Source organism: Balaenoptera musculus, chromosome 3 (assembly GCF_009873245.2).
Source record: "Balaenoptera musculus isolate JJ_BM4_2016_0621 chromosome 3, mBalMus1.pri.v3, whole genome shotgun sequence".
NCBI classification, from domain to species: domain Eukaryota; kingdom Metazoa; phylum Chordata; class Mammalia; order Artiodactyla; family Balaenopteridae; genus Balaenoptera; species Balaenoptera musculus.
This window is the reverse complement of record NC_045787.1, coordinates 32,599,153-32,615,686: the sequence shown is the minus strand read 5'-3', so window position 1 is coordinate 32,615,686 and position 16,534 is coordinate 32,599,153. Positions and strand designations below refer to the sequence as shown.

The 16,534-nt window shown below is 42.9% G+C and overlaps 1 protein-coding gene across 2 annotated transcripts; it reads right to left on the bottom strand.

Annotated features, from left to right (window-relative positions):
- Positions 1–1,615: 1,615 nt before the first annotated feature.
- On the bottom strand, positions 1,616–16,283 carry PTGER4 (prostaglandin E receptor 4). 2 transcript variants are annotated; one of them, XM_036849187.1, is made up of 3 exons: positions 15,728–16,283; positions 14,346–15,267; positions 1,616–3,566 (listed from the first exon to the last, which is right to left on the bottom strand). In XM_036849187.1, the coding sequence occupies exons 2-3, from the start codon at positions 15,222–15,224 to the stop codon at positions 2,976–2,978; spliced, it is 1,470 nt and encodes a 489-aa protein (XP_036705082.1). In that variant the 5' UTR covers positions 15,225–15,267; positions 15,728–16,283; the 3' UTR covers positions 1,616–2,975. The 2 variants fall into 2 exon arrangements, with proteins under 2 accessions (XP_036705082.1, XP_036705081.1); XM_036849186.1 differs by having other exon boundaries at positions 15,840–16,283.
- Positions 16,284–16,534: the final 251 nt, after the last annotated feature.

The following is a 16,534-nucleotide window of genomic DNA, read 5'->3' as shown; positions in this document are numbered from 1 at the left end:
ATGCAAATCGAAACCACAGTGAGACACCACTTCATACCCATTAGGATGACCGTAATAATTTAAAAAGACAATAACACGTATTGATGAGGATGTGGAGAACTTGAAACGCTTGTATATTGCTGGTGGGAATGTAAAATGGTGCAGTCACTTGGGAAAACATTTGGCAGTTCCTCAAAAAGTTAAATATATACTTAATAAATGACCCAGCAGTTTCACTCCCAGGTATATAGGGAATTGAAAACAATATGTTCCCACAAATACTTGTACACAACTGTGGCTATCAGCAATATTAATAACAGCCAAATAATGGAATCAACCCAAATGCTCATCAACTGATGCATGGATGAACGAAATGTGGTATATTCACACAATGAAATATTATCCAGCCATAAATCAGGAATGAAGTACTGATTCATGCTGCAACATGGATGAACTTTGAAAATATTATGCAGACAGTAAAGGCCACATATTGTATGATTACATTTCTGTCCAGAATAGGCAAATCCATAGAGATACAGTGGTTGCCAGGGTCTAGGGGGAAAGGTGAATTGGGAGTGACTGCAAATGGGTATGTGGTTTCTTTTGGGGGTGATTAACATGTTCCGGAATTAGGAGTCATGGTTGCACTCTGTGAATACGCTACAGTACTTTACAAGGCAAATTTTATTATATGTGAGTTTTATTCCAATTAAAAAAAAAAAAAGAATAAGCCAGAATCAGCATTCTGGGTGGTGAACCCGAAGTAAAGGATGAGTGAGATTATGCCTTGACTATTAGTAATGCTAACTTCTGAATGAGGCTTTGTTTTTCCTCCATGAACATGGGTGATGAATATATATATTCATTTATACATAAATTTAGATGTTGTCTCATTGTCCATATACATGGAAGAAAAACAAAAGCTTCTCTCACAAGTAAAATATTCTCTGAAAACATTGTTTCTTATTCATTGGTTAGCACGGTAAAATACAACATTTCAGAAGTTTGAGCCAGATCTCCTTTTCTGAGGTAGCCCTCCCTCAGCCGAAAATCACTAAGCCATCAGGACTGTGAAGATGACAGTCTTGTTTTTCTGATATCATCCAAAAATCTCTCTAAAAAAAAAAAAATCGCAAAAAAAAAAAATCATACCCTCACTCCTGGGGATTGTTGCTACTCAGTGTGTTTTAATACTGCCAGAATCAGCATCACCTAGGATATACCCCAGACCTACTGAATCAGAAACTTCGTGTTTTCACAAGACTTGCAGATGACTGTGATGCATGCTAAAGTTTGAAAAGCACTGATCTAGAGAATTAACAAGTAGGAAGGGTCACAAGTTTATGCTAATTTTTTAATATTAAATATTTGGATCCTTTACATGTAGCAAGTAAAGCATAATACTGTCTCCCCTACTATCCATACAGACTGGTAATTTTGAGTACACTTCGCACCCAGATCTTGGTTTCTAAATGCCCGTCTTCATTAAGTGGATCCAAGGCTCTGTGCTATTCTTGTAACTTTACCTTCGACATTATTTTAAAATAAAAAATTTTAAATATTTCAATTTAAAAAGATGAAAGATGACCTGAAACAAACACACAAAAATCACACGAGTTTTCCGAAACTGATGATATGGAACTCAGACTGACTGTATTTATTTATTTTAATCTCCAAAATAATTTCAGTTGGTACAACTGCTTAAAACCACATCACTATCAGGCTCAATTTAATTACAACCAAGCAATTCACGAAAACAAACACTTTAAGCAACAAAACATGCTTAATATTTCTTTGAGAAGGTCCTTCAAATATGTGTACAGCATTACTGGGCGTTAACACAAAACTTTTAGAAGATGACCCTTACATGCCCAATTTCTGTACCCCTTCTGTTGTGACATCTGTGAAAGGCTAATTTAACCAATCCTTCCACGCCTCCAAGTAAAGCCCTTCATGGTGCAATCTGCCTTTCTCTTAAATTTTAAAGAATATTCTAGATCATTCCTTAGGAAAGTAAAACTATGCACACTTCTGGGGGGAAAACAAGCTGCTTAGACTTTTTATTTTTATATTATACACTTCAATTATGGGTTACTTATTAAACACTTTTTAAAATTTATGTTACATTTTAAAAAGTACCAGCTAGAGAGGACAGAAGTACAAAATATTTATCAGCATGTTAGGTTCTCCTGAAATCAGTTTTCTGGATAAATGCATGCGGCATCACTAAACGTTTTTCACTATGTATTACACATAGCTTAGAAAGAACTTTAATATTTTGGCCTGTAATTTTCATGTCTTAAATAGTATTTTGCTTTATTCCTTTAATAGTGCTAAACTCTTTCTTTTAAAAATTTATATCTTTTTTATAGATATGACTCTCACTGTGAATTTTCAACACCATAGCCTGAACCTTGGTTATGAAAAATATCTAACATCTGCAACTTCAGCTGGTTATACTAGGGGGAGAGGGGTTACCATAATTTTATTATACCTTGTATTAACAATAAACCTTCTCACAGAGAAGACAATACTTTAAATACCTTAAATCATATTTACAACAATAAAATTCACATTTCATGCTTTAGTGAGACACTTAAATCATCCATAAGATAGTCCTCCTAGTTTATTGGAATAGAGCCCTTCTGTACCTGGCCTTCTGCTGTGTGCCAGATATAAAGCTCTTGATGTTATGAAAATAACAAACTTATGCCATCCTCCTATCAAGTAGAAAAACTGAGGGTACATCTTCCCAGCCATCAAGTTGTAACCGAAATCCTGTATCATAGCGAGGTGGCAACCAATGTGCTTCAGACCTCGGGACCCATAGGAATCAACTTGATTGTTTGAAAAGTGCTCAAAAGCCAGGATATTCTCTAATGTGCATTGTAGAATGAAGAGGGCCCTTCTGAGCACGGCTAAACAGTTCATTTATGTGTCTATTGCACAGGATCTTAGAACTTCCAGAAATAGTGCTGTATTTCTTTCCTTCACTACTATATACATTTTTCTGATAAGTTCAGTGTTTCATTGGGAAATGTGACTTGCAGGGAGCTCCCCTTTGGGGCAGGTCCAGCTCTGCCACTCCCACCAACCTCGTCCACCAGTAAGACACTCTCCGAGTCCTGCCCCTGTGAGGAGTCTGAGGTTTCTGATATTCGCAGAGTCCTAAGTGATGTGCTGTCTGTTTGGGTCAGGCCCATGCCAGGCACGCCCGGAAGCAAATTCCTGCCTCCAAGGCCATTTTCACTGAGGTCTGGCATGTAAAGGAGGGTCTGAGACGTGCTGCTGACCTCCTTCAGCTCCCGGGAGAGGAAGGAGCGAGAGTGGCCGGACACGGCGGAGGATGTCCTTCTACTGTCTGAGCAGTGCTGCCCCGAACGCTCTCTGCGCGAACCCCCGATGCGGCAGAAGAGGCATTTGATCTTCTCTATTGCTTTACTGAGCACTGTCTTCCGCAGGAGGATGTATATCCAGGGATCCAGGATGGGGTTCACAGCAGCAATTCGGATGGCCTGCAAATCTGGGTTTTTGCTGATTACTCGCTCCAAATTTGGCTGATATAACTGGTTGATGAACACCCGCACCTGTGTAAATGAGATGCCCACATTTAGTGTTTATCATTAAGCAACTGGGAGAAACATTTTTATGCAATGTCTAACTTAGTAACATTAGGTAGCTGCCCTCTTTTCTGTTAATAAGTGCCAGGAAAAGAGCAGCATACACAATTAGCTTCAGAAAAACCACCGATTAACATTTATGTTTCAAGTCAGTGTAACTTTAATATATTTGTAACTACCTTATGAATATCTTCCCAAGATCAAAGATGGTATAAAAGAATGCAATGTATGTACAGGTAACATATGCATGAAGTTCCCTGGAGAAGAATTTTATTAACTTCATTTCTGTGAGTGCTTTCAAGTTTTTGTAATTCTAATGAAGTATCCTTTTTTCCCCAATAGGCACTGATTTCCTTTATGCCAGTTGGCTTTGTATATATTTAAATGAAACTTATTTTGGAAGTCAACTAATCATCTAATCACAGAAAAGCCCAGAAATTTATTTTAGGATCTAGAAAGAATAGCCTGGAAACTTTTAAACCAATATCTGAATCTATTATCATCTAGCATGACCAGAGAACAGTTTTTATTTTCTCTATATGAATCTGTTCCCCAGTTATAATAATCATCTAGTGTTATCAAGTCTTCCTTCAAAAATCTTTTCTATAAGCTAACTATATGTCAATAAATAAATAAATACAATAAATGAAAAGAAGAAAAAAAGAAAACCTTTCCCCCTTTTTCCCCTCTAACTGCATTCCTCACCTGGATAACTGCATCAACCACCAAACTAGCTTTCCCACCTCCGATTTCTATTCTTTCCAATCCATCCTCCAAACTACCACCAGGAGATTATTTCTAAAATGCAGATCTGATTATGCTACTTGGCTGCTAAACCTTCACTGGCTCCCTGCTGCCTGGGAACTGTAGTTTTGCTCAACAACTGCCACTCAGGGAATCCATCCCTCCTTTGTGTCTGTGGAGCATTTGAGCCAGTAAACAGCCAAGAGCACTCTGGACAGCCCAACAGGGATGACAACTCATTCGAGTGCAGTTTGAGCTATTCAAGGGAAGGGGCACGTCTGCCAGCCCAGCACAGGCCGGGATGGCATGAATGAAGTAAACACAAGGAGACCCTAATGGCCTTTTTGCTGTTGTGGAGTCTTATTTTTGACAGTTAAACGTTTTTGCTCTTACTGTAATCACTTATTTACTCATATTCTTTCATGCATTTAATCATTTAATAGTAAGCCTTTATTGTGTGTTAGGCATTGTGATAGGTTCTGGGCACAAAAAGTTGCATTAAAGACCAAACAACACTTGAAGGCAGAGAGTAACCTACAGCATGCAAAACAGGAAGGTAGATCAACTATTGCTGGGGGTAAATGATGAGAGGCATTTACAGGGGGCACAGCTAACCCAGACCTGGAGGGGAGGGCATCAGAAGATGCTTCCTGTGGGAGAGGAGCTTGGACTGAGTTTTGATGGATGACTGGGAGTTTGCTGAATTTAGAAGGAAGGACATAGCATTTTATTTTATTTATTTTTGGCTGCGTTGGGTCTTTGTTGCTGCGCACGGGCTTTCTCTAGTTGCAGCGAGCAGGGGCTACTCTTCCGTCGCGGTGCACAGGCTTCTCATTGTGGTGGCTTCTCTTGTTGTGGAGCACGGGCTCTAGGCGCACACGCTTCGGTAGTTGTGGCAAGTGGGCTCAGTAGTTGTGGCTCGCGGGCTCTAGAGCACAGGCTCAGTAGTTGTGGCGCACGGTTTTAGTTGCTCTGTGGCATGTGGGATCTTCCTGGACCAGGGCTCGAACCCGTGTCCCCTGCATTGGCAGGCGGATTCTCAACCACTGCGCCACCAGGGAAGCCCAGACATAGCATTTTAAGTAGAGTAATTCTATGTGCAAAGTCATGGAAGAATGAAATGATATGCCAACTTCTGGGAACTTCAAATGACTCAATGAAAAGAGTATGAATTTGTGTAAACTTAAGGAAGACTATCATTTTATTCCTTAGAGGTAGAAGCACTTATTATTTTTTTCTCTTTTTAAAAAATTGAAGTATAGTTGATGTACAATGTTATGTAAATTACAGGTGTACAATAGAGTGATTCACAATTTTGAAAGGTTATACTCCATTTATAGTTATTATATAATATTGGCTGTATTCCCTGTGTTGTAGAATATATTCTTGTACCTTATTTAATACCTAATAGCTTGTACCTCTTAATCCCCACTCCTTTGTTGCCCCTCCCCCTTCCCTCTCCCCACTAGTAACCACTAGTTTGTTCTCTATACCTGTGAGTCTGCTTCATAAAAGTACTTGTTAAATGTACACTTTCACATTTACTCCTGAAGAGCAGATCTTAGAAGCTCTCATCATAAGAAAAATATCTTGTAATTATGTGTGGGGATAGATGTTAATTAGACTTATTGTGGTGATTATTTTGCAATATATAAAAATATTGAATCCTTATGCTGTGCACCTGAAACAAATATATAACAATTATATCTCAATAAATAAATATGTGTGTATATATATATATAAATGCAAAAAAACCCCCAGAATTTTTCTCTTAAAGGAGGAGGATGATGATGATGATGTCTGGGTCTTACTTCTAATTCCACCAGGATCTTTTATATAAAAATCTCACTGCAGGGGGCTTCCCTGGTGGTGCAGTGGTTGAGAGTCTGCCTGCCAATGCGGGGGACACGGGTTCGGGCCCTGGTCTGGGAGGATCCCACATGCCGTGGAGCAACTAGGCCCGTGAGCCACAACTACTGAGCCTGCGCGTCTGGAGCCTGTGCTCTGCAACAAGAGAGGCCGCGATAGTGAGAGGCCCGCGCACCGCGATGAAGAGTGGCCCCCGCTTGCCGCAACTAGACAAAGCCCTCACAGAAGCGAAGACCCAACACAGCCAAAAATTTAAAAATTAATTAATTAATTAATTTAAAAAAATCTCACTGTAATTCATATAAAAATAGTGGTTTTAAGATAACTGCCATCTGTCTTTAGTAATTATTTGATAATTATTATTGCCTTCAGTAATTATTTAAGATTAGGGAGAAGTAAGAAGTGAGTCTCACAGCCAAGGAGGATGCATTAAAAACCATAAAAAGAAGAAAGAACTCATAAAAGCATAGCTGGAGCCATTTAATTAGGGACAAATATCTCTAACTTTAATAAGAGTTGATGACATTGCCACTTTGCCATACAGTATAATAATTAATATTCATGGTGTATGAGTCACTAAGAAAGAATAGGGATATTTTAGAAAGATTTATAACAAATTGGATAAAAAAGTCTAAAATGTGTAAATAAATTTCATTAATCTGCAAAACTCAACTTCTATGAAACTTATTTCTAGATGATGCTATAGATCAGTGAGGTGTAACTGCATTTCTGTTTCTTCCTACACTGGAGTTCAGACCTCAGTCAACCACAGGCTTATAATCCTTTATCAAGAAGTTGTTATTGTTTTGTTATTCATTTGCTTTGTTTTGTTTTTGGTTGTAAAACCTGAACTGACTAGACCATGAGGTGATTTATAATTTTATTTATTCCACTTAATGTGAATATTCCTATGTTTTGCTCCAGAGGTCCTGTTCCAGTTCTGATGGGGATATTACATTTTATACATTTATACATTTAGTGTATTACTAAATAACTCTTCTAAAAGCCAAGAAGTTCTGAATTGAAAACACATCTGGTGCTAAGTGTTTTGAATAAGCAATTACAGTCCTGCAAATCTCATAGAATAACGCGGTCAAATGGCTCTAAGATGAAATTACCTTGATCTCTGGAAGACAGCTAAATAAAAACTGAACTAGAATGAACAGCAGTTTATGATGACTACTCTTAAAATACTATTAGAAACCATGTTTGGATAAATGATACTATCAAGACAAAGGATGACTGATTGTCTATCCTTTCAAAAACCAGTGAAACAAAGCATCTTGGTTTCCTTCCACCATACTCTTTATTGAGGTTCTCAGCTGCGCCTGGGCACTGAGATTCCCTCAGGTCTACGGACCTTTTCTCAGATGAAGTGTTACAGAAACCTGGACGTTTTGAGAACCTTATTTAGATCCCCCACCCTGTTGGTGGGCGATTTTGGTCTGGGCCCCAGGTCTCCAGATGACTTCCATGTTGCTTTTTCTGTTTTAAGGCCGGATGGCTTTCTGTTTAAGAATTATTTCCTGACAAGGGAATTATTGGTAAAAAGCGTGAGATCTGTATTTTACTCGCATCACACAGTAGGTTCCTAAGGGTGAAAGAAAGGATAGATTTAAATCTGTTAGTATCAGGCCCTCCCTGGTGTGTAGCAGCCTCTAGTGAAAAACCTAAGGCAGGATTTGTGCGAATTTGAGACTTCCAGCCTCTAGGTGGCAGTGTTGCTCCACTTGGGAGTTTTTGGTCCCACAGGCCGCTTAAGAAGCGTTTTGCGGGCTTCCCTGGGGGCGCAGTGGTTTAGAATCTGTCTGCCAACGCAGGGGACACGGGCTCTTCTGGGAAGATCCCACATGCCGCGGAGCAACTAGGCCCGTGAGCCACAACTACTGAGCCTGCGCGTCTGGAGCCTGTGCTCCGCAGCAAGAGAGGCCGCGACAGTGAAAGGCCCGCGCACCGCGATGAAGAGTGGCCCCCGCTCGCCACAACTAGAGAAAGCCCTCGCACAGAAACGAAGACCCAACACAGCCAAAAATAAATAAATTAATTAATTAATTAAAAAAATAAAAAGGAAGAGTTTTGCCCAGCCACCTCCAAGACCCTCTTTCAGAACAGAATCTTGGTTAATTCTAAACTTTGCATTTCTCAAATTTTTAACAGAAATGTTTTATTGCTAGTTGTTTCTCCCACCGCTTCCTCTAGGGAAACATGGTTACTACTGAAAGGAGGAAGAATTTTGAACAGCTGAAATGGATATAGAAGGAATGAAATTTGTAGCTATTTAAGGGAATGTAATATTAGGAGTTACCATTCAATTTTTAAATTCCCATGACCTTTCAGAAAAGTCAGAGTGTTGTAAAAAAATTAATAATGGACTTTCATAATCAAAGGTGACGAGAGGCAAGGAAAGAATCATCTTTGTGGCTCACTTCATGTTCAGCAGTAATTAATTCTGACTACTGTTAAGGGAATGAAAGAGAGCCTTATTTCAGAGTTCCATGGTCGGGGGGGTGCTTACCATTAATACAAGCTACTGAACCTGGTCATTTAATGTCTTCTCAGGAAAGGAGAGCTCACGGGGTAGCAATAAACATGAGTTTGAAAAGCAACATTCCAAATTCAGGTAAAAACATTCTCAAAAGTTGGTCAAATCATTTGAAAAAAATCAAGATGAAAGAGTTTTCCTTTGCAGCATGTTCTCATTGGAGACTGACTTGAAGTAGAGAAAAAGAAGGCAAAAAAGAACAAAATGCCCACGCACTTCATAAGGTTTGAAAAAAATATAGCCATCTCTGCCTCACTTTAAAGGCTACTTGATTTGCTCTGCCGAAAGGGGGGAAACCCCAGATTAAGATGGGACCATCCACACAGCAGGACTTCAGTGTCATGTAGGGAGGGGAAAGCACTTTTCTGCAATTCCTGTCCAATGGGCTCTTGTTACACAAATAAACACGTTCAGGCAGTTTTCAGTTTTGGAAGAGTGTGCTGCTGAGAAAACTGAACCTCTGAGTCAGAGGCGGGCGGGGGAACACCTTAAAAGAATCACTGAATACAAACAACACATACAGTCTCTTGCAATTTTAAAAGTTAGTCTATTTTTCAGTAGCTGCAGATTTGCGCCTGTGGCTTATTGTTAAAATTGGCATACACGACAATATTCTAAACTTCTCAAAGATGACTAGACATTAGGATTCAGGAGCATTGGAACATAACTTGGAGAAAAGATGATAAATTCAAAATTAGATGTGATGACAGGAAAGCTATAAGGGAGGCTACATGTTGTAAAGATGAATGCCCACGTTCTGTTCAGATCCTGGCTCTGCTCCGTAAAGAATTTATGAGCAAATTATGAAAGGGCTTAGTACAAATATGTGGAGGCTTGGCCACTGCGGAATATACCAATAATTTTTAAACCACAGCTTAGAGGTAGCTTTGGGGTATATAGTTAATGACACGGTATCAAAAACACATACTTCCTGTTTAAGAATTAACTTGTTGGCGGGGAATGTCTAATTGAAAAAGAATGTTGAAATTTTGATTAGACTGATTTGGTAGTTGACTGTCGAGGTAGAAATGTTTTCCAACAAATGACAAGAACCTGTAACTGGATTTGTGTGTGTGTGCTCCTTGTTCTGTTCTGAGCACATAAAAGGAGTGATCTGTGTGTGCTCGGTTATCTAACTGCCCTGTGAAGAGTCCAAAATTGACACAGCTGGTACTAGAAATGCTTACCTTTTTTTTTTTTAATTTAGTGACAAAAAAATCTCTAAGTAAAGGAGAGTGGAGAGAGTGCTTGGCTGTGTGGTGGAGTGACAGCTCTGTTCTCCTTCCCTCTGCCTCACTAACTGGCCATTTAACTGCAGGCGAAGTGCCTCGTCTCTGTAGGTCAGGTCTGTACATTGAAAATTTATTTATGAAGTGTTTGTTTTTTTTTTTTTTTAATAAATTTATTTTATTTAATTTATTTATTTTTGGCTGCGTTGGGTCTTCGTTGCTGTGCACGGGCTTTCTATAGTTACGGCGAGAGTAGGTGCGCGGGCTTCAGTAGTTGTGGCACGTGGGCTCAGCAGTTGTGGCTCGTGGGCTCCAGAGCGCAGGCTCAGTAGTTGTGGCGCACGGGCTTAGTTGCTCCGTGGCATGTGGGATCTTCCCGGCCCAAGTGTTTGTTTTTTTAAACTCTAACTTTCAACATTCTAATAGGAGCCTGCAAGAATCACTTCAGCTCTGGGGGAAAAATATCTTATTAGCAAATGTTCCATAACCAAGCCTTGACAGGTCAGCACAGCATGGCGAAAGGAACATTAGACTAGAACTCACCCACAGCCACCCAGGAAGTAGCATGATATAGTCTTCATCTGCAGTTGAGGAATCCGAGGTGCAGAAGGAGCGAAGATATTAGCCAGCCCTCCTTTCTGCCTAGAGCTTTTTTTAAGACTCAGATGAGATGCAGGGAAAACACCTTACTTTTATGTGCTGCTTTGCAGTCTTCAAGGGACTTACTGCTGGGTCTGCAATTTTATGTTATGGCTAAAAATCTGCTTTGGGGCATTGCTATTTTTTAATTTAGCCAAATATATTTGAAAAAAATAATCAGATCCTTCAGGTTCTGCTGTAATAGTGCCTGGATTTATGGTATTCCTCATGTACCTCTAGATGTGATTTTTACTCATCTGAAACCCCATCAGTTGTTTTAAGATTCCACTTCCAGTCTGCCTACAGTAAACAAAAGTCTACACAGCTTTCTTCTGCTCTAATAAACCTTTGCTGATCAGATGCTGATGAAGTCTTTATGCAGACAACTAGTTTATAGTAAGGAAACAAATAAACACTTACAGGAAGCTATTTTCCTGAAGACCTAAGTTTCACCCGTCCCAGGCAGAAGATGAACCAAATTGGCCATTCTGCCCTTAACAGAGATGAATGCTTGCTACTTCAGAGTAAGAAGAAAGAAAATAAAGAAACAAGTAAGCAGTAAATACTGCCATGGCTTGCCTGTGCATGGGGGGAAAATGCCTTTTCAAATCCTACAGTGTAACTGTTTAGCCCTGAGGCAAAAGATTGGATTATAATCATTATCGTAACATTAGTAACTGCAAAATTAGGCTCCAGACGTTGATCCAGCTGCAGCATTTAACACCAGGACCTTAGGAGGCTGTCTCACATATTTCTAAAGAATTCAATCCCTTTTATTTATCTTAAGCATAGAGTCTTTCATTTCTTTAGCTTCTCTTGTATTTTAAAAACCAGAGCCTGGTTATAAATAGAATAGACAAAATGACAACCACCACCTTCCCACTAAACCTTGTCATGTAATGTTCCCTGTCCATTGTATTTACATCTTTTCTGTTCATTGTTTATGACTCGCTTTAGAAAATTTTGCAACTTCAGCACAGTTCCTTATATATCCACAACTAATTTTCCAGCCTTTCTCAAATTTCCATTCCAAGGTCTATTTATGCGACATATATATTTTGGATAACAAATTAAAATTTACTTTTGATCCTAAATTCAATATCAACTGCCCTCTAAGAGCCACTGTAGTTTCTCCTTCCCTGGTGTCCAAAATATAAAAAATGTGGGTCCTTTGCAGTGACTGCTTGTTTTCCTTATATGTTGTGAGTCAAGCTTTGCTAAACTGCACATAAACTGTATTTGCTCTATTATTTCCAAAGCATTTTAAATGTTTCGAAGGGTTTGATTTGCCTCAAATAGGATTAATGACCATCTTTATTTGATAAAGTTAAAAGAGATGCTTCATTCGTTTCCTTGGAACTGAAGATAGATCTGTTTTAAATGTCAAAGTTCAGAAACTTTCAACTTAAATTACAATATGAATAAGAGAAACATGAAAAAACAAGGAAGTTGTAAAAGTAACCCAAGGAAGGCTACAGTTGTGGATGTTTCCCTTTTAATTCTTTCAGTAATTGCTAAACTGTGGCTGGGTGAGTAGTACAATGACACTATTCTTATCATTAATTTACAATTAAATTGATTCTGAAATTAGATTTTAGTGGCCAAAACTAAAGGCTAAAAACTGAAGCTGCCATTACTTGTATGATTCCTTATTACTTACAAAGGTATGTCCATGTGATTACTTCTCAGCTGAGCCATTGTCAATTTTCAGGGTAAAATGACTTAATATCTACTACAAGATACTGACTTTCTATAGCGTATAGTCCCTGTTAGTTAAAATGTGGTTAATTTGCAAACCACAAATATAGCTCCTATAATTTCTTGCCTCTTGCTTCTCAAATAATGTCAAACGCTTTGTGATAAATGGCCCTGCACCATCGGGTCAGATCTGCTATCTCAGCCCATAAGAGGCTTGAAGAAAACAATTCATCTGTGACTGTGTGCGGTAATCAACAGCTTCACATGCTTATCTCCAACCAAAACACATTTTAAAAGTATGTGCATGTTGCTAAGCTTCTAGCTCTAATTCCTCTGTTCCTTAAAGTGCATGTTCTGCAAACAACAGCAACTCACTTTGGCATTTACTGTTCTGTAAAACATAAGGCAGAGGCCACAGAAGGAAGCCCCAGCAGGAGCAGAGTTGTTTCTTCCAAAATCTCACTTTATTCTGAGTTGCCATTACAAACAGTAAAATATATTTATGTGGCTCAATCAACTCTGTAAATTATACTGGGTCCTGCAATGGTTTAAAGGCCCTTCTGGCCAATTACATTTACTTCTGTTTATACAAATTGGCAAGAAGCTACTGTATGCTGGCTCTCAGCCACCTTGAAGTTCCTTCCATGTACAGTCAATTTTACCAGGGATATAATATTTTTATATTAAAGATCCCTGAACAGCATTAATAAGGGAAAAGAAGGAATAATAACCTGTTACACTTTCTCTTGCTCCCAGTCAGCATAAAAAAAAACCCAAACTTTTTTGAGTTGATAATTTAGAATTTCCAGGAATGCGGTGTTCTGAGAGATGGAAAAACTCAGAACTAGTTGCTTTCATGAGAAACTCTAGATACAGTAGTATGTGCATCTGCTCACGGGTTTCTAGTGCAAATAGAGGAGAACTAGGTAGGCTTTCAACCTTTCTGCTTATGACATTTTAAAACATTTTGAAAGTTAATCCAAAGGCAATTTTAAAGAAGGTGGTGTCCTGAAAATAAAGTGTACCAAAACTCAAATACACACACTGCTGCGAAGGCCAAAATTAGAAGCGTTCTAGGAGGGAGACATGACATAATATAACAGAAGCAGGGTTTGGAGTCAGAAGGGTCTGAGGTTCATTTCAAGCTGCAAGGCTTTGTCTTGGCAATAAATAAGATGACCATCTCTAAAACCCCATTTCTCTAGAAAGGCACTGTACCTCTCACAGCTGAGGATTCGAATTCAATACCGCATGTCCATCAGCCTGCCCTTAATATGCCCCCTGAGAAACCTTGCTTTCCTGGCCCCTAGAGAGAATGAAGGAACCGGAGTCTGGACCATGCCTGTGTAGGGCCACATGTGCACTGCGATGTGCTTCCCAGCATGGTAAAGAGCAGGGAGTTCAGCTTGATAGATTAGCTCTGCTGGATTATTTTAAGCAAGTCACTCCCTGTGTAAAGTGAAGGAGTTAGACTAGACCAAAATGCATCCAATATCCATTCTAGCTCTAAAATTCTACATAAGCTACCAAAAACCCCGACATAAATCAAAACACTAAAAACCCCACTATTGTAAGGAGTGTACACCAAAGAGATCACCACCCCTGACGTTTCGGATTCTGCCCTAGACAGTGCAGAGGACGGGGCTAAGTCACACTACAACGGTTTCCCCTCCACATCTGACAGTGCGGCGGGTGTTCCCGGAAGGCTCAAGACCAGTGTCAGGCAGCAAGGGGTAGGGGCTGTCCCGAGAGAGAGAGACAGAGACAGAGACAGAGACAGAGAGAACCCGGCTTTCAGGGAAGGAAACGGCGATGTAGGGGAAAAGCACCTGCTGCATCTCTTTAGCGACAGGGCGTAAAAAGAGGTTGGGCCTGCTCTGAGAAGCAGAGCGTGGAGATCCAGCCCCGACCTGGAGGAGACGCGTTGGTGGCCGAGGAATGAGAGGGAGAGGAGGGAGCGGGAGATGGAGGAGGGAGGTGGATGCAGGAAAAGGGCCGAGTGGGGCCCTGGCCCCAGCCACTCACCACAAGCGGGATGGAGCAGATCAGCACCACCAGAGAGGTGGCGATGAGTAAGATGACCATCTGGATCTCGGCGCCCGCGATGCGGCGGAAGCTCCGGCGGCGGCGAAAGTCGCTGAGGCGCGGCAGGGCGGGGGAGGCGGCGGCCGAGGAGCCCCGGCAGGCGGCCTGGGCCACGGCGACGGCGGTTGCGGCCCCGTGGTGCTGCTCGGTGCCCAGCGAGGTGCGGCGCATGAACTGACGGTGCATGCGGAGCAGCGCCGCGCACACGAGCACGTTGCAGAGCACGGTGGCGAGAATGAGGAAGGAACTGAAGCCCGCGTACATGTAGGAGAAGGCGGCGTGCGCCGTCACATTGGTGGTCCAGTCGATGAAGCACCAGGTGTCCGGGTACTGCAGCCGCGAGCTGCCGAGGCCCATGTTGGGCAGCGCGCAGAAGAGCACGTTGGACGCGTAGACCGCGAAGAGCGTGAGGCCCGCCAGCCGCTTGTCCACGTAGTGGCTGTAGAAGTAGGCGTGGTTGATGGCCAGGTAGCGCTCGATACTCATGGCACAGATGATGCTGAGCCCCGACAGGCCGAAGAAGAGCAGGATGAAGGTGCTGTACTCGCACAGCGCGGGGCCCCCGGGCCACTGGCCCTTCATGTACGTGGCGATGGTCACCGGGCTCACCAGCAACGTGCCCAGCAGGTCGGTGACCGCCAGCCCGCATACCAGTGTGTAGAAAGTCGTCTCCTTCTGCTCTTTGCGCGACTTGCACAGCACCACGATGGCCACCAGGTTGCCCACCACCCCGAAGATGAACATCACCGCCGGGATGGTCACTGGGCTGTTCAGTCGGTCGGAGGCCAGGGCGGATGCGTTGCTTCCAGGGGTGGCCATGGTGGTGGCCGGCGGTACACTGCCTTGGAGTGCGAGGCTGGGTCTGCGGTTGGTAGGGGAGAGACAAAGACGCGGTGAGCGGAAATTACCACTTGCAAAAAGGTGTCAGACCCGCGCCCAAGAGACAATATGCTGAGGAGACCAGGGGAGCAACTCGATCCTACCTTGCGGATTGTAGCCACTTACCAACTGCGGCTACCGAAATCTCCAGGCTCCGGATACGTCCTGCCAGCAGCACCACTCTACTGGCATTAATATTTATACGTTGGTACTGCCATTCTCTCCTCCTCCCCCCAAGCCAACTCATCCACTGCCAAGATGAACAAGACTTATCTCAAGGGAAAAGTGTTTTGCTCGTTTTCCCGACAGATTCTGAGTCAATAAAAGTCTCACTGAAACCAGGTTACGGAAGATAATTTGGAGAGCGCGCTCCTCCCTCCCTGGCTCGGCTCAAGGGGCGCTCGCCCACCGCTCTCTGCCCAGTGCCTCCAACCCTATCTCACCTGTGGTAGCCGCGGAGATGGCAGCCACGTAAGCCCCCAGGGTCAAGCCTCGGATATCCTGGACACGCCTTCAACCTGCCCTCAGCCTTGCCCCGCTCAATGTGGAGCTTACCAAGCCTTTGCCTTCTCAGAGCCTGCTCTCTCGGTGGCTGCCAATTTTCCGGAACAGGGGTCAGAGTGGTCAGCTTTCAAAAACTTGGAGAACCAGAAGGACAGCGAAATGGGTCAGTGAAGCCTGATCTTGGATTTTTTTTCTTTCTCTTTTCCTTCGTTTCTTCAAAGACGATCCAAGCTTTGCGAAGCCCGCGGGTCTCGTCCGCGGGCGGACGGCGCTCAGGTGTACTGCCGCGCGCGCAGGTGGCACCGAGCCTCGATCCCCGGCTCGGGCCGCCTTCCTTCCCAGCCCAAGGCAGCGCGGGCGGCTACCGGGGCTGGCGGCAGCAGCTGAGGCCGCTTTTGGCGCCCTGGGGGCGGCTTGAGGTCCACTCGGCCTGAGGCTCTGACCTGGGGCCGTTCATCTTCCTCTCGCGCTGCCTGTTCGGAGCTCCGCTCTTGCCCTTCCAGCCTCTGTACAAACTTTTCTCCTGCTTCAAGTTTCCCTGGCGGAGGCGGGGCCACACAGTGCGCGGCCCGGGCGCCCATTGGCCAGACCGGGAGGGGGCGGGGCGCCTGCTCGCTCCTCTGCGCGGCGAGGAAGCTCCGCGGGCTGGAGGGAGGGGCTCCGGGCTGCGCGGATCTCACCGCGCCTCGGGGGGCGGCTCCCTGCGGCTTTCCCGCCCTCCAACGAGGTGGTGGGGGGGCAGTGTT

Bases quoted from the DNA above. Each gene is read 5' to 3' on its own strand.
- PTGER4 (XM_036849187.1), bottom strand. From the start codon at position 15,224: ATGGCCACCCCTGGAAGCAACGCATCCGCCCTGGCCTCCGACCGACTG. The intron at 3,567-14,345 runs GTGAGTGGCTGG...TCATTTACACAG, and splicing joins TCTGCTCCATCCCGCTTGTG to GTGCGGGTGTTCATCAACCA.